This window comes from Trichosurus vulpecula, chromosome 2 (assembly GCF_011100635.1).
Source record: "Trichosurus vulpecula isolate mTriVul1 chromosome 2, mTriVul1.pri, whole genome shotgun sequence".
NCBI classification, from domain to species: Eukaryota; Metazoa; Chordata; class Mammalia; order Diprotodontia; family Phalangeridae; genus Trichosurus; species Trichosurus vulpecula.
Window position 1 is genome coordinate 328,571,323 of NC_050574.1, and position 24,118 is coordinate 328,595,440.

General features: G+C 41.4%; 1 protein-coding gene across 2 annotated transcripts; it reads left to right on the forward strand.

Annotated features, from left to right (window-relative positions):
- Positions 1-15,029: 15,029 nt before the first annotated feature.
- ZDHHC19 (zinc finger DHHC-type palmitoyltransferase 19) lies at positions 15,030-22,143 on the forward strand. 2 transcript variants are annotated; one of them, XM_036747814.1, is made up of 8 exons: positions 15,030-15,220; positions 15,894-16,015; positions 16,861-17,000; positions 19,212-19,384; positions 19,773-19,878; positions 20,435-20,520; positions 20,876-21,212; positions 21,887-22,143. In XM_036747814.1, exons 1-8 carry the CDS (start codon positions 15,042-15,044, stop codon positions 21,974-21,976), a joined length of 1,233 nt encoding a protein of 410 aa, XP_036603709.1. In that variant the 5' UTR covers positions 15,030-15,041; the 3' UTR covers positions 21,977-22,143. The 2 variants fall into 2 exon arrangements, with proteins under 2 accessions (XP_036603709.1, XP_036603708.1); XM_036747813.1 differs by lacking the exon at positions 20,435-20,520 and having other exon boundaries at positions 21,887-22,139.
- Positions 22,144-24,118: the final 1,975 nt, after the last annotated feature.

Below are 24,118 nucleotides of genomic sequence, written 5' to 3' on the forward strand. Positions count from 1 at the left end.
CATTACTCATGGGGCATAATAGCCAGGCTCATGATTAAACAGGTGGGAAAATTTCTTATTCAGAAGAAATTGAGTCAAGAGGATACTAAGACCTAGCCTGGGACCAGGGACAACTTGCCTGTGTTCCACTCTGTATCAACAACGGGACTAGCAGCCACTGTGGGGGTGTAAGACCAACAGGCCCAGCACATAGAAGGGCTATTAGCACAGGCTCTTTGATCTGCTTTTCCAAGGAAAGAACTTTAAGGGGTTTATAATCTCACTTTAATTAAACATACATATATCATTCACTTAGTTCAGGGGAAAAAGTCATCACCCTGAAGTTCAAAGCAAATACAAACAGAAATTACAAAAAGGAATTATAAACAGAACAAAATAACACAAATCAATAGACAGGCTTCTATCTGTCTGACCAAATCACAACACATAGTTACCAGAGAGAGAAGCACCAACATCTGGGTTTTCAAAGTCGGGGGGTTCCCCTTAACAGCTACCCAGTCTTGTCTGGCCAAACCACGGGACCAGTCTTCCAATAAGTGAAAACCCCAAAACAAAAACCAATGTCAGATCATATATACACTTCTCAGAGCCCTGGGGCTTAGTACCTACTTAGCAAAAGGGTGTGAGGCCTGGGGCTTGGGGCTTTCTTATTTCTTAAGCAGGTCATCAAAGACTCTTGATCAAAACAAAGACTCTTAATACAAACAAAGGATTCAATCAAAGGCACTTGATTGCCTTAGCACTGCTGAGAAGCACTCCAGAACAAAAGACAACAAAAAGTCCACTTTGCTTGTCTTTACACACTCAAACCCTAAAGAACTCAGGTTCTTGCCACATCAATTGATCCCATGTAAGTCAGTCCTACACAGGACTAGGTTCAGATAATCCAATAAAGTTTTCCCATACAAATTCATTTCTAACTTCCCTTGGTACATTTAAATCATACTACAGTTCCAGCTATTTCCCTGTATCAACAAGAATATCTAAGTAGCTAAAATAAAATTCAGATCATGAGATATTTCAAAATTGATTGAAACAACACCTCCAAATATTGTTCACAAATTTACAGGCATAGAAATCTTCCCATTTTCCTCTGATCTCAGTGGGATCCAAAATTCCTGAAACTTTCTTTCCTTTTCCTCCCATAGACTTTAAAGCCTGCCAACTCAATTCTTTAAAGACAATTTCAAAGTACTCTTACTAATTTCTCAATCCCTCCCATTTGTATGTTTCCCAATCATATCTCACACCTATGCCCAGAACTAGTTACTTCATGCCATTGAATCTCTCCTTTGCAAATTAGCGCCATACCAGTTAAGCTGAAGTTGTTAATACTTTTCACATGAATCAAAATCGAAACTCCTTAGAGACCAAAGGAGCCATTATAAGGTTGTGCAAATAGAGACTGTTCCTAGTCAACAAGTTACCCAACATTTCTATCTTGAAAGAGATCTCCACTATCTTAAAAAGTTTCCTGCCCTACTTGGATGGAATGAACTAGGGCATTTTAACAATTCCTCAGAAATATTCTCACAGAAGAGAGTCCATTTCAATTTCTGTTATGTGAATTTGCTTTTAATTTACCTGGACAATTCAGTTTTGTTAAATTATTCGCAATGGAAAGGTAAAGATTCTTTTCCTATAATAAATTTTTTTTTAATTCTCTTTTTGATTTAAACAAGCTACTTTGGAAAGAAGCCATAATCTTGAATACTAGATAAGGCTTATTTTTTTTCTTTCTCTTCTCTGGACAGCTTTAAGACAGAGCTTCTCAAACTATGTGTCACATGTAACTGAATGTGGGGGTCTCAAAAAATTTGGCAACAGTAAAAGATTTCTGAGTGTGCAATGACCAAAAATTAATTCAAAATCAAATGCATAATAAATCTGAGATGTTTCTGGCAGTGCTTGCCTGTGTTGCATCTCATAACTTCACAGCAGCTTTGGTTCTGAACACACAATTTGTACACTTTGCACTGAGCGTGCCATCATGCCACACAATGCCAATAAAAACTGCCAGAAACACCTTGGCTCAGATTCGAGACTATTGCGTATTATGAATTGCAGCATTTTTGCTGTACATACAAAATTTTCTGCTCTTAGAGAAACATAATAGTTTAATTATGGAAAATAAAAACTTTTAATATTTTCCTACCATCATTCCTCAGCATGTATCAAATTAGCAAATCTTTGGATTGTATTGTGTTGAAGTGTTTGATTTTAAAAATTGCTGTTATCTCCTTCTTTTACAGAAACATAAGTGTTTAATCACGGCAAGTAAAGACAAAAGCCCTTTAATAATATTTCTCTTCCATCACCACTGTATTTGTATGTAAGTGTGAACATCAATTTCTAAAGTTAAGCACAAACAAATATAATTTCATAAACTAAAGCTAGTACTTATTTGAGAAATTATTTTCAATATTTATTTATATTTTAGGACAAAAATATTTTTCAGTTATGGATAAGTAGCTAAATTTAGACATAAGGGGCAAAAATACTGATGACAATGTGGCAGAGTCTTCACTACCAGGTTGTAGTACACATAAGTTGATAAGAGAAAGAAAACATGTCAAATTATTTTTGCAAAGTGGATTTACTTCTAATAATGATGATGGTGTGGTAAAACCTCTTTGCCTAAATTGTAAAGAAGTTTTGGTTGCAGAGAGCATGAAACCAGCCAAATTAAAATGACATCTTAATACGAAGCATGTAGCACAGTCCAATAAGTCAAAGGAATATTTTGAACAACTTTTAAAATGTTCAAATAAAGAGAAACAATGCTTGAGAAATTTGTTACTGTCAACAAAAAGTATTTACTTGCATCTTACAAAACTTCTTATTTAACTGCAAAAACTAAAAAGGGCTACATAATAGGAGAAGATCTCATGTTACCTACCACTATTAAAATGTCAGAAATAGTTCATTGGGGAAAAGTATGGGAACGAAATGTGTAAAATTCGTTTATTGAATAATACTGTTTCCAAAAGAATTTCTGAAATTAGTGATGGCCAATTCCAGCAGCTTGTTACCAGGCTTGAGAGCAGCCCAAAGTTTGCAATTCAGTTAGATGAAACAACTGATATTTCTAACATGGCACAGTTGTTACTTTATGTAAGATACGTTTATGAAGGAAGCATGTATGAGGAATTATTGTTTTGTCACCTTTTGGAAGAGCACATAATAGGGGAAGATATGTATCTTAAAGTTCATGAATTTTTCACAAATGAAGGTTTACAGTGGCAAAATTGCAGCGGAGTCTGTGCAGATGGTGATGGAGCAGCAAGGGCAAGAACGTTGGATTTGTAACAAAAGTTAAAGCTGGTGGCAATAAACATATCACTTTTTCTCACTGCATGATCCACTGGGAGGCACTTGTAGTCAAAAAAGATATCACAGAGTCAGATGTTGTGCTTTGAGACACTATCAAAATCATTAACTTCATTAAAAGCCATGCCCTTAACAGTTGTTTGTTTTCAAACCTTTGGAAATCCATGGACTCTGATTACAAAAGCTTATTACTACATGCAGAGGTAAAGTGGCTCTTAAGGGGGCAAAGTTTAAACATTATTGAAATTGAAAGAGGAAGTTGTTATATGCTTGACTGAGCAGAAATCATATTGTTCATTTTAAAAATATTTTAATAATATCATTAAATATTAAATAAAAATATTTAATATTTCTTTCTTGGAGGGGGGAAGGCAGGGCAATTGGGGTTAAGTGACTTGTCCAAGGTCACACAGCTAATAAGTGTCAAGTGTCTGAGGCCAGATTTGAACTCAGCTCCTCCTGATTCCAGGGCCAGTACTCTACTCACTGCACCACCTCGCTGCCCTTGTTAATTTTTTTATGATGATTCATGGCTTTCAAAATTGTATTATTTGTTGGATATTTTCAAAAAACTCAATGATTTAAATATGTTGCTTTGAGGAAAAAATTATAACATTTATTTTAAAAGATAAAATGGAAAATTTTTACTAAATAAGTTAACATATGGAAGAACAGGGAGGAAAATGTTTCTTTAGAAATGTATACAGCCACAGATGATTTTATAATTGAAAATAACCTTCCCCCAAATTTAATTAATCATCTGAAGTGCCTGGAGACACAGTTTCAGAAATACTTCCCTTCAAATTTTGATTCTAAACCATACTCAACTGAAATAAAAAATGTCAGTTATCTGCCATTAAAAGTTCAAGAAGAATTTGCTGAATTATCAAGGGACACAGGTTTAAAACTTGTTTCCTTAAAAATTGTTAAATGAATCTTGGCTTGGGATTGAAACAGAATTTCCAACAATTTCTGAAATGGCTGTAAACATACTTCTGCCATTTTGTACTACGTATTTATGTGAAGCAATGTTCTCAGTATTAATGATTATAAAATCAAAATATCAATCAAGTCTGAAAAATGTTGAAGATGCTCTACATCCTGCAGTATCAAATATTCCATCAAGATTTAATTCTTTATGTAAAAACAAGCAAGCACATCCATCTCGTTAGTATGCAAATTTGCATTTGTCTTTAATAAATGGTAAAATTACATATATATCAAAGAATTGCTTTAAAATAAATTTCTTTACGATTTATTGTCACTGAACGTTTGGTTTGTATACCTATTTTTTGTATTTATATACCCATGATCAGGTGAAAATTTCTCAGGCAAAAAGGGGTCACAAGTGGAAAAAGTTTAAGAAGCCCTCTCCAGGAGACACTCTCCAGGGAATGAAGAGTGTGACAGAGGGATATTTTGTATAACAAAAGATTCTGTTACCCCCAAAACCCACAAGGATATTTTTCAGTGCTTTCAAACCACATTTTTGTTCATTTTAAATGCATGGTAAACAGATTTCCTAAATTAATTTCTACAAAAGGGAAATCTTCATCTCATTTCCCTACCTCTTGTTATACTTCCAACCTGGCCAAAATAAGGAGCACAAGGATGAGCAATAAATCCCTGGTGTTTTTCTGCTAGGTACTGAAACTTATCTCTTCCTAACTGTTTAACCAATGGGGCTGTGGAGGTCCCTGTTTTGTAAGAAGGTGGAGTTGGGATTAAACAATCCCAACTAATTTGGCTATGAAGCTTCATCAGTTAACAACTTCAAAACATCCTCCCCAGAGCCAGGAGAATATTGTACACAGTAACAGCGGTATAGGTGAGGGTGATCAGCTATGAAAGACCACTACTCTGACCAAGACAACAATCCAAGACAATTCCAAAGGACCTACGATGAAAATGCTATCCATCTCCAGAGAGAGAACAGAAGAACTCTGAATGTGGATTGAAGCACACTTTTTAAACTTTATTTTCCTTGCTTTTTTTATATGTGTTTTCTTTTGCAACACAGATATGGAGATATGTTTTGCATGACTTCTCATATATAATTGATATCAAATTTCTTGCCTTCTTGAGGAGAAAGGCAGCAATGTGGCTCAGTAGATAGAGTGGCAACCCTGGAGTTAGGAGGACTTGAGGTCAAATTTAGCCTCAGACATTACTATCTATGTGACCATAGGCAAATCACTTAACCCCGTCTGCCTCAGTTTCCTCATCTGCAAGATGAGCTGGAGAAGGAAATGACAAACCACTCTACTATCTTTGCCAAGAAAACCCCACATGGGATTATGAAGAGCTGGATATAACTGAACAACAAGAATGGGGGAAGGGTGGGAAGGAGAAAACTTGGAACTCAAAATCTAAAAAAAGAATATTAATTTTTTAAATATATAATTGGGAAATATTTAACAAAATAAATAAGAATACATTAAAAAAAAGATCCTCCCAAGTCAAGCTTGTTGTATTTTCTCTGTTTTTGCAATTCATTCATTTTTCTTTTTCACAGAGTTTAACCAGACTAGAGCTCTTGTATGAAGAGCAGACTGGACCAAGAATAATTTATCTTCTGAATCCACAGGCAGTTTCCACAAACCAGAGTTATCGGATCACTGCCTGCTTAAAGCAGAGTTGAGATTTATGTCACATCTTAATAAGACCAGACCAGAACTACTCAGTAGACATAACAGGCAGTAATTACAAATGACAGATAATTGGACAGACAAGTTAAACCGAGAGACCCTTCAACAGTGATTCTGAAGCCCCCTTAATGTAGAATTGAGAATGACGTCAGATTTGTATTCTTTTAACCTAACCAGACCAAACCAAATGAGGTCTCAAATGGATTACTGAACACTCAAAGCAGAATATTATTAGCATTTATCCAGATCAGACCAGGACTATCTATGAATTTAGATGGGGAGGGTAGCCAAGATTGTACAGTAATGACAAAAGACAGAAAGACCAGCATGTTGCTTGTCAGTGGGAAAATGAAGTGAAAGGGTTTAAAAAATACCTAGTCCTTCCTGTTAAGAACCAAGAGTTTCTCAGCCCAGGCCTTGCTTCTGACTTATAAATCACAGTGCCTTACTCCTCGGTGAGACTGGTGCAGTTGCCAGATGAGCACCCTGGAATTCAACAATTTGTGTCTTATTATTCATGGGCAAGAGACAGACAAATGGGCAACATAGACAGCACAGACAAATACACAGACACCATTTGTCTCTGCTATTTTAAATTTTTAAAAATATATGCAATATATCAAAAATCAAAATAAATAAATAAAAAATTTAAAAATAAAGTTCTTCCCCAATTACATGTTAAAACATTTTTTACAACATTTAAAAAAAAAGTTTTGAGTTCCCAATACTATCCCCTCCCTCTCATCTCTCATACAATCAGATACAGGTTATAGATGTTTTGCTATTTTTTAGAAGGAAGAACAACTTTACTGGCTAGTGAGTTTTCCCACTCAGAAATTCCCTTAGGTAAATTTTATCTTCAGTGTGCTGGAGAGTTTCGGGGCTGGAAGATTTGAATTGGACTTGATTTTGGAAGACTCCTGTCCCTTTGTGATCTATCATTTTGATACAAAAATACTGAGGGATCCTCTGATAGGTTCTGTTGCCAATCGTGCTTATCCACATGCAGAGATATTTTAATAGCCAATTTATTCCATGCTTAGAGTACAATCCCATGATACAGGAAAACCAAAGGGCAGGGACAAGGCAGAATGAAAACAATTGGGCAAAAAAGAAAGGTAAATATTTATGCATCAAAAAACCTAGAGCTGGGGCAGCCAGGTGGCACAGTGAGTAGAGCACCAGCCCTGGAAACAGGAAGACCTGAATTCAAATGCGACCTCAGACACTTGACACACTTACTAGCTGTGTGACCTTGGGCAAGTCACTTGATTCCAATTGCCCTGCCTTTCCCCCCTGCAAAAAAATAAAAATTAAAAAAAAACCTACAGCAGAAGGAGAAGACTGATCTACATAAGATAAAATGATAAATTGACCAGCAAATACTAGGGGATTTAGCTGATATCTCAAGCTGGAATCTTGCAGACAGAGTAGGAACTGACTGGATAGCTCCAGAGCTCAAGTTAGATAACTAAGTTAAGTTCTTCTTCTAAATTCTTAAGAGGCATGACAAATATATGACAAAAATATTAAAATATGACAAAAATACTAAAATTCTCTTATGATATGGGGATGTTTGTATATTTGTTCTTATTATGCCTTTGAAATAAATATTCTTTTGTAAAAGCTAAATCTGACTGTTAAGTGGAACTGGGGTACAAGAGACCCCTAAAATTGGGGGAACATCCTCAGTAGGAGCTTGAGCCAATGGCAGAGGGACCAGAGTCCCCTTCACCTCCTCTTTAAGAGTATTGGAGAACACTGGGGAGGGGTAAAATGTAACATACTTGGCTTTCAAGTATGTTACCACTTGGGGGTGGCCAGGGTAATTAATCACTAATATACATGCTATCTCACTTGGTCCTCACAACCATCTTGTGACGCAGGTGCTGTAATTAGCCTCATTTACAGACGTGGAAACTAGGACTGGGAGCAGTTACGTGATGGGCCAAGAGCCACATTGCTGATACGCATCTTAGGGAGTATTCAAACTCAGGTGTTCCTAACTCCAAGTAACCTGACTCCACCTAGCTGCCTCATCTATGATTTTCTTTTAATTGTTCTTTTTTTTTTTTATCATCCAAGATATAACTTCTCATCCTCTTACCCCAACCCCGTCCCCTCAAGAGAAACAAAATCCATTACAGACACATATAGTCAAAACAAATTTCCACATTGCCATGTTCAAGAAAATATTCGATCTCATTTTGTACTCTGGGTCCTTTATCAGGAGTGGGCAGCATGTTTAGTCATTTGGCCAGTATTCCACAGTTCAGCACAATAGTATTCCGTCACAACCATATACCATGACTTGTTCAGCCATTCCTCAATTTGTGGACATCCCCTCAGATTTTGATTCTTTGTCACCTCAAAAAGACCTATAAATATTTTTTACACATCCTAGCTATACTATAAGTGTTAATATATACCCTTAGGTCTACTAGAGATAAACCTCTCAGGCAAAAATGAATCAAGTCCAGGAAAGACAGATCTGTGCTCTGTCTTGGAGTGGTATGCTTGGTCCCAAAAAGGGGAACTAGGAGTGATAGGAGGCAGTCAGAAAGAGGTGAATTTAGGCTTGACATCAGTAAAAACTGCATAATACTTAGCTCTATCCAAGAACGGAATGAGCTGTCTCAGGAGCTCGTGGGTTTCCCTTCATTGGAAGTTTTCAAGCAAAAAAGCCAAAGGACCACTTGTTGAATATATCATAGAAGAGATCCTTATTCAGCATTGGTTGGACTAGCTGGTCTCTGAGGTGCCTTTCAGCTCTGAAATTCTGTGGATTAGCCACACTTGGAAAATTCCCTTTTCTCCACTTCTGTATGTTACAGTGGATTTGCTTTGTGTGTGCACTAGGGGGCACTAAGGTGCAGTATAGGGATGTTATTCCCAGTGGGTTCCTCACCATTGTGTGACTTTGGAGTCTCTATAATTAATGTTACATGGATTTCCAAGGTAGTTGTGCAGTAATAAAGCTCACAAATGATAAATCCTACTTATCCTTTGCCTATTGTTGATAGTACAACATCTGAAAATTGTCAGTCTTTTCCATAGTCTCTCATCTTCTACCAACATAAATAAGTCACTCACAATTCCCCAACTACCTTGCCTTTCCACTACATTAGGCTGGTCTGTATAAATGAATAAATAACAACATAGGTACCTATTGAGTAGGGGTAGAGCATCGATGCCACTGAGGTTCAAAGGAAGACCAAAGATACCTGCTAGATTTCCTTGGGCAGTCCTTGAGTTTTGTCATGGGACTGATGGAAATAATTCCTTCCCATAACTTCTTCCTAACTTTTGGCTATTTGGACCAGGTCTTGGTGGAGTTGTTTTAGTAGTGTTTGACCCTTTGTGACCCTAATTTGGGGTTTTCTTAGCAAAGATACTGGAGTGGTTTGCCATTTCCTTCTCCAGTTCATTTTACAGATGAGGAAACTGAGGTAAACAGGGTGAAGTGACATGCCCAGGGTCACATAGCTAGCAAGTGTCTGAGGCCAGATTCGAACTCCTGATTCCAAGCCCAGTGGCCTATCTACCTCACCACCTAGCTGCCCCTTGGATTTGGTCATTCCCTACCATATTCCAAAAACTATTATTCTCATGGAGCAACCTTTAGCAGTTTCCCCCGTAGGACTATGTGTTCGGAGCATTTCTTATACTCTCAGACTCAATTGATATGTTGATTAGTTTTGCTAAACTGCTTTTCTTCCTCTTTCTTTTTTATTCTTTGTTAGTGGGGATTACTCTCTAGGAGAGGAGTGGGTAGTTGGAAATGAAGGTGATATAAAAACAAAAGATATCACCAAACGGTTCTTTTAAAAGAAAAAGAAAAAAAAAGACACATTCCCACCCACCCCCAATCTGAGGATATGCCATCCTTGAAGGATGTTGTGATGAATCTGTGTTTGAGACTAAAGCACTTTTTTGCTTTTCTCTCCCACTGTTTAAATTGAGTTTCTAACATGGTCTTTGGGCTGAGTAAGTAGTGGTACATCAAATGAAATGGAATGCTCCAGGGCTGGCAAAAGGAAAGATAGAAAGAATACAGAGAAATGCAGAAAGGCTCAAAGTGATCTAAAGCGGAGAAGGAAGAATTAGAACACAGGTTGACTATGATGACACAAAATACCCTACAGAACAACACTTTTCAAGTCTATAAACAGAAAAGACATTAGGAGTCAGAGAGTAAATAGCCATTATTATTTTGCTAAAATGTGTATTATTGTCCTGCACTCCATTGGAGCTATGACCTCATCCATGTGAGCATGCCCTCCATCTGGTGGGACTCATCCAGAATCTTCTTCTTCTTCAAAAAAAATCAAAATGTCAGATTCTATGGTTTCATTTGAGGTTTTAGTCCATATTCTGTTTATTTGTATTAATTGAGATTATTACTAAGTATAATTCAGTTTCAATTCAATTTAACAAACATTTCCTCAGCACTTATTGTGAACAGAGCATTGCACAACTAGGCACTGAGAAAGACAGAAAATTTAGGTTAGGTCCAAACCCTGCCCAAATAAAACTTACAGCCTATAAATGGGGATAAGACATAAGCACAGACATCTATAACACCTAGTTTACATGATAATATGAACGCATGATATGGAGTTATAGAGGAAGGTTGTTATTAGTGGGGAATCAAGGAAAGTAGAAGAGGTAATTAATTTTTTAAAACTATAATAAAATATTAGAGAGAGAGTACGACCAAATGGAAGACAGTTAGGTGGTGCAGTGGATAGAGCACCGGGCTGGGAACCAGTAAGACTCTTTCTGAATTCAAATCTGGCCTCAGACACTTACTAGCTGCATGACCCTGGCCAAGTCACTTAACCCTGTTTGCTTTAGTTTCTTCATCTATAAAATTATCTGGAGAAGGAAACGGCAAACCACTCCAGTATCTTTGCCAAGAAAACCCTCAAAATGGAGTTACAAAGAGTTGGATATGACTGAAAAGATTTGACAACAATAACAACAAATGACCCACTGGATAGAGTTTCAGAGTCAAGAAGATCTGGATTCAAGTCTTGCCTCTGAATATACTGGTTATATGACCCTAGGCAAATCTCTTGACCTCTAAGTGCCCCAGATAACTCTTCCATGGATAGACTTTGGAGAAAAGGCCCATCTACATTTTTGAATGGTGTTTTACTCTTTTCAATTACATGTAAAGACAAATTTTAACATTCATTTTTAAAAAATGTTAAGTTTAAATTTTGTCCCTCCCTCCCTCACTTCCCTCCTCCCTAAGATGGCAAACAATTTGATCTAGGTTGCATATGTGCCATCACGTAAAACATATTTCCATATTAGTCATGTTGTGAAAGAAAAAACAGACCAAAAGGAAAAAAAGCCATGAAAAAAATGAAAATACTATGCTTCCATCTGCATTCAGACTCTATCAGTTCTTTCTCTGAGTGTGAATAGCGTTTTTCATGAGTCTTTTGGAATTGTCTTGGATCATTGTATTGCCAAGAATAGCTAAGTTACTCACAGTTGATCATCATACAATGTTGCTGTTACTGCGTACAATGTTCTGGTTCTGGTCAATTCACTTTGTATCTGTTCATGTAAGTCTTTCTAGGTTTTTCTGAGAGCATCCAGCTCATCATTTCTTTTTAATGAATTAATTTTTAGTTGTCAACATTCACTTCCATAAGTTTTATATTTTCCTTTTTTTTTGGAGGGGGGAAGGCAGGGCAATTGGGGTTAAGTGACTTGTCCAAGGTCACACAACTAGTAAGTGTATCAAGTGTCTGAGGCCAGATTTGAACTCAGGTCCTCCTGACTCCAGAGCTGGTGCTCTACTCAATGCATCGCCTAGCTGCCCCCATAAGTTTTAAATTTTCTCCACCTCCCTCGCCTCTCTCCTCCCCAAGATCGTGTGCAATCTGATATAGGCTCTCTATATACATTCTTATTAAACATATTTTCACATTAGTCATGTTGTATAGAAGAATTAGAATGAATGGGAAGAACCATGAGAAAGGAAAAACAAAACAAAACAAAAAAAAGAGCAAATAGTATGCTTTGATCTACACTCAGACTCCATTTTTCTTTCTCTGGATGTGGATGGAATTTTCTATCATGAGTCTTTTGGAGTTGTTTTAGGTTCTTGCATTGCTTAGAAGAGCTAAGTCCATCAAAGTTAGTCATCAAACAATGTGGCTGTTACTGTGTACAATGTTCTCCTGGTTCTGCTCACTTCACTCAGCATCAGTTCATATAAATCTTTCCAGGTTTTTCTGAAGTCTGTCTGCTCATCATTTCGTATAGCACAATAGTGTTCTATCACATGCATGTACCACGATTTGTTCAGCCATTCCCTAATTATTGGGCATCCTTTTGATTTCCAATTCTTTGCCACCACAAAAAAAGAGCTGCCATAAATATTTTTTGTGTAAGTAGGTCCTTTTCCTTTTTGTTGATCTCTTTGGGATATAGACCTAGTAGTGATGTTGCTGGATTGAAAGGTATGCACAATTTTATAGTCTGTTGGGCATAGTTCCAAATTGCTCTCCAGAATGGTTAAATTAGTACATAATTCTACCAACAGTGAATTAGTGTCCCGATTTTCCCACATCCCCTCCAATAATTATCATTTTCCTTTTCTGTCATATCAACCAATATGATAGGTGTGAGGTGGTACCTCGGAGTTGTTTTAATTTGCATTTCTCTAACCAACAGTGATTTTGAACATTTTTTCATATGTCTACAGGTACCTCTGATTACTTTGAGAAATGCCTTTTCATATCCTTTGACTATTTGTCAATTAGGGAATGACTTGCATGCTTATAAATTTGAACCAGTTCACTCTTTATTTGAGAAATGAGGTCTTTATCAGAGACATTTGTTGCAAAAATGATTTCCCAGCTTTCTGCTTTCCTTCTAATCTTGGTTGCTTTGGTTTTGTTTGTGCAAAACCTTTAGACTTAATATAATCAAAATTACTCATTTTACATCTTGTATTCATTTCTCTTGTTTCATCATAAATTCTTCCCTCCTCCATAGATCTGAGAGGTAAACTATTCTTTGCTCTCCTAATTTGCTTGTAGTATTACCCTTTATGTCTAAACCATATACCCATTTTGACCTTATCTTAGTATACGTTTTGAGATGTTGGCCTATATCTAGCTTTTATCACAGTTTTCCTGTTTTCCCAGCAGTTTTTGTCAAATAGTTGAGTTCTTAACCCAGAGGCTGGGGTCTTCGGGTTAATCAAACATTAGGGTACTATGATCATTTACAACTGTATCTTGTGTACCTAATCTATTCCACTGATCTACCACTCTGTTTTTTAGCCAGTAGCAGGTAGTTTTTATGATTACCACTTTATAAAATAGTTTGAGATCTGGTGAGGGAATTCCTTCCCATTTTTTCCATTAATTCCCTTGATATTCTTGACCTTTTGTTCTTCCATATGAGTTTTGTTATTTTTTCTAGCTCTATAAAATAATTTTTGGTAGTTTGATTGGTATGGCACTGAATAAGTAAATTAGTTTAGTCAGAATTGTCATTTTTATTATATTGGCTCAGCCTATTCATGAGCAATTGATAATTTTCCAGTTGTTTAGATATTATTTTATTTGTGTAATAAGTGTTTCATAATTGCGTTCATATAGTTCTTGGGTTTGTCTTGGCAGACAGACTCCCAAGTATTTTATATTGTCTATAGTTATTTTAAATAGAATTTCTCTTTCTATCTCTTGCTGCTGACCTTTGTTGCTAATATACAGAAATGCTGATGATTTATGGGTTTATTTTGTGTCCTTCAACATTGCTAAAATTAAATATTTCAACTAGTTTATTAGTTGATTCTCTTGGATTCTATAAGTAAATTAACATATTATCTGCAAAGAATGATAGTTTTGTTTCCTCATTTCCTATTCTAATTCCTTCAATTTTTTATTATTTTAAGGAAAGTTCCCTTTATTCCTATGCTCTCTAGTGTTTTTAATAGGAATGGGTGCTATATTTGGTCAAACGCTTTTTCAGCATCTATTGAGATGATCATATGCTTTCTGTTGGTTTTGTTATTGGTGTGGTCTCTTATGCTAATAGTTTTCCTAACATCGAACTAGCCCTGCATTCCTGGTATAAATCCTACCTGGTCATAGTGTATGATCCTTGTGATATATTGCTACAACATCCTTGCTAGTATTTTATTTAAAATGTTTGCATCAATATTCATTACAAAAATTGGTCTGTGGTTTTCTTTCTCTGTTGTAGCTCTTCCTGGTTTAAGTATCAGCACCATATTTGTGTCATAAAAGGAATTTGTTAGGACCTGGCCCATCAACGTTGATAGATTCCTGCATCAATGAAATCATTGGAATAATAATCATTAATAATGATCATTTTTAAAATTGGTGGGGCAGAGACAGGGCAAGTTACCTTTTGGTAACTTGGCTGGATTTTTTTTTTAAAGTAGAGGACAGCCACAGAAGTTTCCAATATATTTTCCCAAATTTTATATCCTTCAGTGCCAGTGTAGCTGTCCAGCCATGTGTTAGGATTGGGTTTCCATGCCACATCCTCACTGGTTCTTCACCATGGCCCTTGGCTGGAGTCCACCCCTGAGTCCCCAGGATCTGATAAGTGAACTTTCACCTTAACTTCCTTTCCTGGTCATCTCCTCACCATAGTTCTATATTTGAATATCTTTTCCCTCCTCTCCCCTGCTTTTCAGTATCTTAGTCCTTAGCACAGTGCCTGACTCATAGTAAACACTTCATAAATGCTGTCTTTCTGTCTATTTTTATCTATCTACCTATCTATCTATCCATCCATCCATCTATCCATCTTCTTCATTCTCATGAAAAAAATGCCTCACAGTAACAGAACTTGGGCAATGGGCTTGGAAGCCAGGGGATAGAGAATAGTCAAATAAAACAGGAGAACTAGATGGAAGTATCTCTGTTTGAAAACTCCTAAGTCTCTCTCTCCGCTAGGAACCTCCTCGTCCTTTATGATGTCACATTATATTTTCCTCCTTCTGGTTCCCATCGACCTGGCAACTTCTCCTCACAGGATTCTGAAGGTCAGGGATGGGTTATGGGTAGCCAGAGGGGGGGAGAGAGCCTAGCAGTGGCTCTGCTCTCCCCTGGGGGCCCCTGGTGGAGGATGGCAGTGACCCACAAGAATGTCCCTCACTCCTGGGCTCCGTCTAGCATTTTCGCTGCCTTCAATGTCGTGCTGTTGATCACCATCAGTGGTCTGTTCTTCTCCTTCCCGTGAGTGGGTCTCAGCTCCCATGAAGAACTCCATGTATACAGATCAGGATGGAGCTCCCCATCTCACAGGCATCTTGCCTTCTCCATAGCCTGGCTGGTCATGGCCCCTTTCCTTTGTAGGAATCCCAAGTGGATAGGGAGGATCTACCAGAGTGGGCCCTCATCTCTCATGGCAATCACAGCATCTCACAGGTTCCCGTAGCTGCTCCCAGTCAATGAGATGCTTACTTCCTTCAAGCCTCCTAACTTCCTGCTATTTTTTTTAGTCTTAGACCAGTCTGGACTGGTCCAGGATGACCTTCTTGTCCTTTTCCACAGCCCACTCAGATACTTCAAGGCCCCAAATGAGTGGTTAGTGGGTGAAAAATGGCCACTGTACTGAAATGGACCATACCCCCTGAACCTTGCTCATCAGAGTTACCAAGAAGAACATGAATTCTCTTCCCCTTGCTGCCTTAGAACAGGCCGCAACCTGTCTAATGTTAGGTTGGGACATTGGCTGAGATGATGAGATATGAGACGATATCCAATTCTGGAAGTTTGCATTTGATACACCTTCCTTTTAGTCCCTCTGGACTGGGGATTGGGGTGAGTTAGAATGGGAAGGGAATTGCATAGGTGAGTGGAGGGAAGGCTGAAAAGAAACTTAGCCTGGGATTGCTTCTCTTTTCAGTTGCAGGTGGCTTGCTCAGCATGGTGACTGGGTGTCTCCCACCATCACCGGAGTCCTTTTTGTTCCCACTGTGGTCAGTCTCATTTTTCTCAATTTCTCTGACCCTGGCATTCTCCACCGAGGTGAGGTCCCCCTGCCTGCCTGAGACCTAGTGCTCCAAGAAATAAAAGGGGATGGGAAGGAGGAGGAGGGTTGGAGGCTGTAGATCAGGCAAGCCACTGAGATCTAAAACCTCTCCCTTCTTTGTGCCTCAGTTTCCCCAGAACACCTGCCTCTGCCCCTTCTGCCTCCAAAAGCTGTGTTTCCCAAACTATCAAGCTGTGACTCAGAGAGCTTCTGAGGCTAAAGTGGGGTTCTGCTCTGAGCTGGGAGCCAAGAGACTTAGGGTCTCTTCCTGACTCTGCCACTAATTAGCTGCGTGAGCTTGTGGAGTCATTCTCCCTCTTGGGGACTCTGTAAAAGGAGGAAACAGGTCTGGGTGACTTCCAATGGTTTTCTTGCTGATTCTGGGAGAGGGTAAAAGAAACATGGAAAGGAAGAGGAGGGGAGGAACCTAGCAGTTGTGGAGCGGGTTGATAAGGAGAGCTTTTTCCTTCTGTCCCACTAGACGTGTCCTACTTTCCCTTCGCAATACTCCTATTTTCTTTGTTTTTCCCTTTCCTACCTACCCCACTCCCTTCCTCAACTCCACCTTAAAGGGCAGGCCAACCACGATTCCAAAGGCCTGGTTTCTAAGTCAAAACTCTTCCTGTTGGGACACCCATGTGCTTTAGACACTCAGGTATCCCTGTAGGGTTGTCCTCTGGACCTCGATGCACTTGCAAATGTCTCTGTTCTACCTCTTCCCCCTAGATTGCTGAGTTTTTTTAGAGTCCTAGAAGCTGGACGCTCCCAGGCTTCTGGTCACTTGTTCTGGTGGTGGGGATGTAAGCATATTCAGGTGCTTCCTGTCTCTCTCCATGCCCAGGCTCTGAGTGGCAGTGCCCACTGGCCATCAAGGTGGTATGGGTGAACAGGAGAGCTTTCCGCCTGCAATGGTGCCAGAGGTGTTGCTACCACCGTCCTCCCCGGACCTACCACTGTCCCTGGTGCAACATCTGTGTGGAGGTGAGTCCTGGATGGGTATCTAGGCTGGCTTCATGACTCTCCCCACCCCACCTACAGAATCTGTAAGACAAACCCAAATGGGTATACTCGTAGCTCACATTTCCACAACAACCTCTTTGAAGACACTGAAAGGATTGTATCCGTTTTCCAGATGAGGAAACTGAAGTTCAGAGAGGTTATATGACCTGTGCATGGTTGCACAAAAGGTTCAGAGGTAGGATTTAAACTCAAGTCTCTTGACAACCAATCTAGTGGCCTTTCCCATACATCAGCCCAGCTTCCCACTACATCACATCACATGGACTTATTTATGAGAAGAATCTTTTAAGACTATTCTAAAACATGTTACATGTCAGCTAGCCCCACCACAGTAGGAAACATATATATATATGCATCAGGCATGTCTATAAAAAGCAGAGATGAATTCTGGTGCTCTCAGGAAAGCCCTGGTCTTGAAAATCAGAAGATGTGGATTTGATTTCCAGCCCTGCCACTAACTAGCAATGAGACCTCAGGTAGCATCATAGTGTGGAATGAGCTTTGATTCTGGAGTCAGCAGATGTGGGTTTAAATCTTACCTCTGACATTCACTACCTGTGTGACCTTAGGCAAGTGACTGAACCTTCCTGGGGCTCAGTTTTCACATCTCTAAAATGGGGGGGGGCGGTGTACTCGGTAATCTGAGGACCCTTCTAGTTTTAAATCTATGATTTCCCTTCAGACCGCCACTTCCTCATCTGGAAAATGAGAGGGCTGAATCAGATAGGTAGATGATCTCTAAGAATTCTTCCTAAGAGTTCAGACATTTTAGGACCCAGGGATTCTTAGCCTTTTTTGAGTCAAGGATGCCTTTCTTTGGTAGTGTGGCAAAGCCTTTAGTTTTTTAATAGTTTTTAAAAAATTGATAATTTAAGGAAATCACAAATTTCAATGACAGGGTAGTAGAAAATAGAGATGTAATTCTTATCCAGGGCAGCTAGGGGGTGCAGTGGATACAGCACCAGGCCTAGAGTCAGAAAGATTCATCTTTGTGAGTTCAAATCTGACCTTAGACATTATTAGTTGTGTGACCCTGGGCAAGTCACTTGACCCCATTTGCCTCAGTTTCTGTAAAATGAGCTGGAAAAGGAAATGGCAAACCGCTCCAGTATTTTTGCCAAGAAAACCCCAAAAAGGGTCACAAAGAGCCGGATTTAACGGAACACAAATTTTTATCCCACCCAAGCTCACAAAACCCATGAAGTCTATTCAAACAGAGCAGATCCTACATTAAGAACCCCTGGCTTGGGATTCTTATATACTGTCTTTACACAAACACACATCTCTTTTGGGGCAGGGAGAAAGCTGACACTACTGCTCCTCTTAGTGTCAGCTGAGAAGACCATGAAGGTGTGTGTGTGCTTGTGAGAGTTCTCAAGGGTGGAGAGGGGGCAGGGAATGGGCCAGGGCAATGCTGGGCCCAGCAGGAAACTCTTGCTTCTTGCTGACTCAAGTCTTTGGGAAACGAAGCCCAGGTTTCCAGGCCAGGAGACTTTCTTAGAACAATAATCTAAAACTTATTTACGGCACTTTTATCAAATGGCTTTTCATTCATGTTCTAATGAGATAATGTGTAGAAGCCCTTTGGTTCTGTATCAGGGATGGGGAACCTGCAGCCTCGAGGCCACATTTGGCCCTTTGGGTCCTTTCACTGCACTTGAGGACCTAGAGGGCCATGTGTAACCTTGAGGCCCTCAGTTTCCCCAGCCCTGTTCTATATAATTGTTAGGTATTTTATGTTCTCATTTGATCCCTTAGATAGACAGGAAAGATATAATTAGCATCTTCATTTTATAGTTGGGGAAACCAAAACCATGAGAGGTGATAGGTTTTGCCCAGAGTCACATACCTTCTTAGTGACAGGGATTAAGCCAGAGCCCAGATCTCTTGGTTTCTGGTATCTCTTTTCATGGCCCCAGGCTGCCTCCCTGAAAGGATAAACTCACAACTACCAGGCCAAGGGACAAAATTTGCTGGCTAATTGGCCTCTCAGCTTCTTCCTGTGTGGGGAAGGACAAAAAAAGGGGGGGAGGTGCAAAAAAAAAGGTGGGAGAGAGTGCAAGGGAAAGGGGAAAGTGGGTGGGGAGATCGGGGTAAGGAAAGGCAGAGGGGTTTGAGGCTTAGGGATTCCTTAGTTGAACCCCCAGCCCCAATTCACTGTACTCCCCCCAGGATTTTGATCACCATTGCAAGTGGGTCAACAACTGCATTGGCCAACGCAACTTCCGCTGCTTCATGCTGCTGGTGGTCTCGCTCTGCCTCTACACGGGAGCCCTGCTTTCTGCCTGCTTGGCCTTCCTGATCCGAACATCCCAACAGCCGTTGTCCGTGGACAAGGCCTTTGCGTATCCTCTTCAGGACCAATGGGGCGGGGGGGGGGGGGGGGGGGGGGAGGCTTTCTTGAAAGAGGATGTGTTCTGAGGGCAAGGGCATGGGAGGGGAAGGGGCAGCACTCAAAACAGGGAAGATGTCGGGGAGTGGGCCTGTGCAGAAGGAAGAAGGGGGTCAGGGAAGAGAAATCAAGATAGGGAAGGGTTTGGGGGGGTCCTAGGGACCCAGAGGAGGAATGAGAAATGGGGAGGGAACAGAGAGGAGGGCAGTGAAGACAGGGAATGATGGGTCAGGGAGAGAAGGATAAAGAGATAGAGAAGGAGGGACAAGAGGAAGGGCTGGTGAAATCAGGATGGGGAAGGACCCAGGTCAGCAGGTGTCCCCCCTTAGCCTCTCTGCCAGCATCGTGGTCGCTGTCCCCGCCGCAGCCTTCATGCTGCCCCTGCTCCTGCTGCTGTGCATGCAAGCCCTGTCGGTGAGCTCGGCTGAGCGCTCTTATGAGGTCAAGGTACGGGAGCCACCCGGGGCTGGAGCGTTGGGGTGGGGATGCGGGGGAGGACTCATCTCGGGAGGGTCTCAGTATTCTCATTTTCAAAGAGCTTTCTTCCCACTCTTCTTCTCTCACTCAAGACACCTCTAGGTGTCACGATGACTAAAATGCTGGAGTCCAGAAGACCCGGGTTCAAAGTTTGCCTCAGACACTGTCATTTTCTCTTCAGCAAAATGGGATCCCAACGACATTTACCTTTGTTTGTGAAACAAAATAACATATAAAAAGCCTTGCAGACCTTTAAATGAGAGCTATTATCACATTCATTATTATATATTATATTATTATAATATTCATTATTATATATATTATTATATTCATTAATCATCCCCATGCTCTCTGCAAGAAAGTGCTGGGGACCCAAAGATGAAATGGAACTCAGGCCTTATATTCTAATGAGGGAGAAATCTGGGGGAGGAGGGAAGAAAGCTAAGACGAGTGTTATCGGCTGACTATAAATTACCAGCCTATGCAGAAAGTACAAGTTAACCAACCTGCCTCCTGCCTCTCACAGTGCCGTTACCTGCAGGGTTATAATCCCTTTGACCAGGGCTGTGCCAGTAACTGGTATTTAACCTTTTGTGCACCGCTGGGACCTAAGTGAGTTGGGGCCCCAACCTGAGTGGGCTGCCCCAGGGGTGGAAGGGTCCTACGTCTTAACCCAACTGTCTGCCCAGGGCATTGCATAAAGGGCTAGTGTGGTTAGTGTAGCTGGGCAGCCTTCCTGGCTATTACACACCCTCCCGGTTTTCCCCAGCTCCAGTTTCTCTAGAAGTGGGTTATTCAACTTCAAAGGATGGGGGTGGGGTGGGGTGGAGGGAAGGGGGAGGATGTGGGAAGCAACTTGGCCCGGAGCAATGCAAATATTACAGGCTGAGAACCCCTGCGTTCTTCCTTCTAGAAAGGGGGGATGGGAGAAGAGATAGTGTAGATGTGTTGTTTTCTTTTTTCCCAGGTATATGGCAGAAGCCATACGACTGCAGAGGGTTCTGGGGCCAGACAGGGCCCGAATACCCAGATTATGTTCCCCTCAGTGGCGCGCTGCCCCTTGCCCTGTCTCTGTGCCTTACTCTCAGCCAGCCAGTGTGTCTCGTCCCTACGCAATTGCTGTGCCCGCCCTTCGTTCTACTGGTGGTGTGCGAGGCCTTCACCCTACCAACATGCCAAGACCCCACCCCGCCAATGCGCCAGGCTCCCACTCTGCTCCCGTGTTTGCCCCTCAACTCTTCCACATGAAACCGTGGTCAGGGAGAGGTCCCTTGGGGAGTGGGGAAGCAACTCCTCAGCCAAAGGTAAGGAACAGAGAGTATGTGCTTGTCACAGGGAAGGGTGTATGTAGGTGTGGAGAGGAGTGGGGAGGGGGAACCCCAGGAGATTCTACATTCAGGGTGACAGGTCCACCAAGCACATTGGGCCTTTCCATGATGCCAGGCTACTCTGTAGATTTCAGGGACAGACTGGCCACTGCATCTCCCTATCCGTGAAAAAGGGCAGGTGAACCCAAAGGCTGTCTGAAATACATCCAAATACCCTGGGGTGGGCAGGGAGGGGAGCATCACCCTATCCAAATTCACTATGACCCTCATGGGGTGGGTAAAGGCAGCCAAGTATAGAGGGGAGAGCCTTGTATGGGTAGCGGAGAGACACGGGTTCTAGCCCAGCTCTCCTATTTACTAGCTATGTGATCTTGGGTAAGTAACCTCCCCTCTCTGGGTCTTAATTTCCTCATTGTAAAAGAAGACAGAAGTGGACTCTAAAACCCTTTCTAGCCTTTGCTCTCTGAAGGTCCCCTTGAGATAAAGGAGCAAGGGATCTTTCATTTTTGCCAATGCTAGGGGGTAAGGGTGTGTGTGTGTGTGTGTGTGTGTGTGTGTGTGTGTGAGAACAGGATGATAGGGTTCAGGGTAGGGGGAATTCCCCAGAGCACTATGGGTACATCCCCAACTGTTTCTCCCTCTTTTTTCAGCTTCCGGGTGTGGGTGTTCTTCCTCAACTAAGAGAGGCCCAGAGACAAGATTTGGGGAGCCACTTACCTGGAGCTGGCCCTTGCCTATGAGTTCTGCTATGCCGAGACCACCCCTCCCTGGGCTCTCTCCCTGGAGCCACAATATGTCGGACTCCCCACTCCCAGATCCCATCTGCCCTTTTCCCATTCTGGCTCCCACTGGTGGGAGTATTTGATTCCTCCAGAGTCTCCATTAAATGCCTCTTTATTAACTTCCTAGAGCAGTTTGGAGTGGTGGAAAGAATAATGGACGCGTCACGGTCTTTGCCACTGACTCCCTAGATGACGTGAGGAAAGGCACTCTGGCCTCTCATGTCTTTATCGGTAAAATGATAAGGTTGGCCCAGACTGCAAAAAGCTTGCTTCCAGCTCTTGTATTTTATGGTTCTTAAATATTCATCAAAGAAGAGGATTAGCTCTGTCCCCAAGCATGAGTCAGCACACCTCCATGCCCATCAGCCTCTCCTGACTGGTGTCGCTGCTGCTCCTGCTCTCTGGCTGTAGGGGGCAGCAGACAGTTATCTATGACTCATTGAGTCTTCGGTGCATTTGCCAGGGTGGAGTATCTCACACCTGGTTTAGGTCCCTGGGGATTATGAAATCCTTTGCGTTACAGACCTCCCACTCCCACCTTGTCTCTCGGTTCTGGGATCCACACGTTGACATGGAAACCATTCCCTCCATTTCACTCACTGATGACATGGGTTTCCCCTTGCCACGGTTAAAAATGTGTGATTTGGGGTGGGGGGCACCAAAAACGATACCCATGAGTCTAAGCCTGGTGTAGCGCTGGACTTGGAGTCGTGAAGACCTGTGTTCTTATCCCACCTCAGAGTCAACCCTGGATAAGACACTTATCTCTTCTGGGCCTCAGTTTCCTCACCTGTAAAATGGAATTGGACTAGATAGCCTCTCAGGTCCTTTGTAGAGCATCTGGGTAGCACAGTAGATAATGCACTGGACTTGGAATCAGGATAGACTCATCTTCCCGAGTTCAAATCTAGCCTCAGACACTTACTGCGTGACCCTGGGCAAGTCACTTAATGCTCTTTCCTCATCTGTAAAATGAGCTGGAGAGGGAAGTGACAAACCACTCCAATATCTCTGCCAAGAAAACCCCAAATGGGGTCACAAAAAGTCAGACACAACTGAACAACACAAGGTCCCTTCCAGCTGTAAGTTCATCATCCTGTGGTCATTAGGTTTCCTCTCCATTTACTCTAGGCCCTGGCTAGAGGGCTATGGTTATCCCAGCCAGTCCATCCTGTGGGGTCATCCCTGCAGAGGAGCATCCATACAGGGCGAGCACAGGAAAATCAATGCCACTATGCACAACTCCATCCCATTTTTATGTAGGTGAAATCAGATATAAATGAACTGACTTTGGTCCAGAAAAGGAGAGAAATGGATTTATACAAGTGTTAAAACAAACAAATAAAAATAAACATTAACCAGAGTGATGTGCGGAGGAGCAGGGCTGGTCTCACCTGTTTTAACTTTCTAAGGATAGGGAAGATTATGGACCGAGGTGGTTTGGAGGTCAAGTAGCCCACATTTGTATAGCATTTTCCTCTGAACAACTCCATGAGATAGGCTGTATATTACCCCCATTATACAGACAGGGAAATCGAGGCACAGAATACATAAATGATTTGCCCAAGGTCACACGGGAAAGAAGGAAGAAAACAAGCATTAAGCACCTACTATGTTTCATCTGCTCTAAGTGATTGACAAGTATTTCATTGTATCCTCACAACACTGGAAGGTTGATTGTTACAGCTGGTTAAGTGTTGGAGCCAGGATTAAAACTCAGGTCTTCAAGGTCTAAATTTAGCATTTTTTTCCATTGATACAACAGATATCCCTTGGGAGTCCTCAGTCAATGCACTTTTGAGCCTCCAGTCCTGGTGGGAACTATTGCTGTTAGCACCTTCTTGGTTTCCACGGGTCCTTTCCTCCTTGGGTTCCCAGTTCATCCCTTTTGTAACCTCCTGTTCTGATAGCCACCCCTCTTACTTTATCCAGCTGGTGTCCTCTGTAGGAATCCATGACACGGCTGGACTTCATGGTTTCCAAGGCCCTTCCCATCTCTAGCTCCCTCGATCAGATGAGCTGGAGCACAATGTACCAATGCACCTCATCTTTCTGATCAATATCAGGCACCCCTCTCCCCCTTGGCCCTGGGTCTGTAGC

Excerpts from the sequence above, each read along its gene's own strand:
- ZDHHC19 (XM_036747813.1), top strand. The coding sequence starts at position 15,042 with ATGGGTAGCCAGAGGGGGGGAGAGAGCCTAGCAGTGGCTCTGCTCTCC. Across the intron at positions 15,221-15,893 it reads GGTCTGTTCTTCTCCTTCCC|TTGCAGGTGGCTTGCTCAGC; the intron begins GTGAGTGGGTCT and ends TTCTCTTTTCAG. Across the intron at positions 17,001-19,211 it reads GGTGCAACATCTGTGTGGAG|GATTTTGATCACCATTGCAA; the intron begins GTGAGTCCTGGA and ends TACTCCCCCCAG.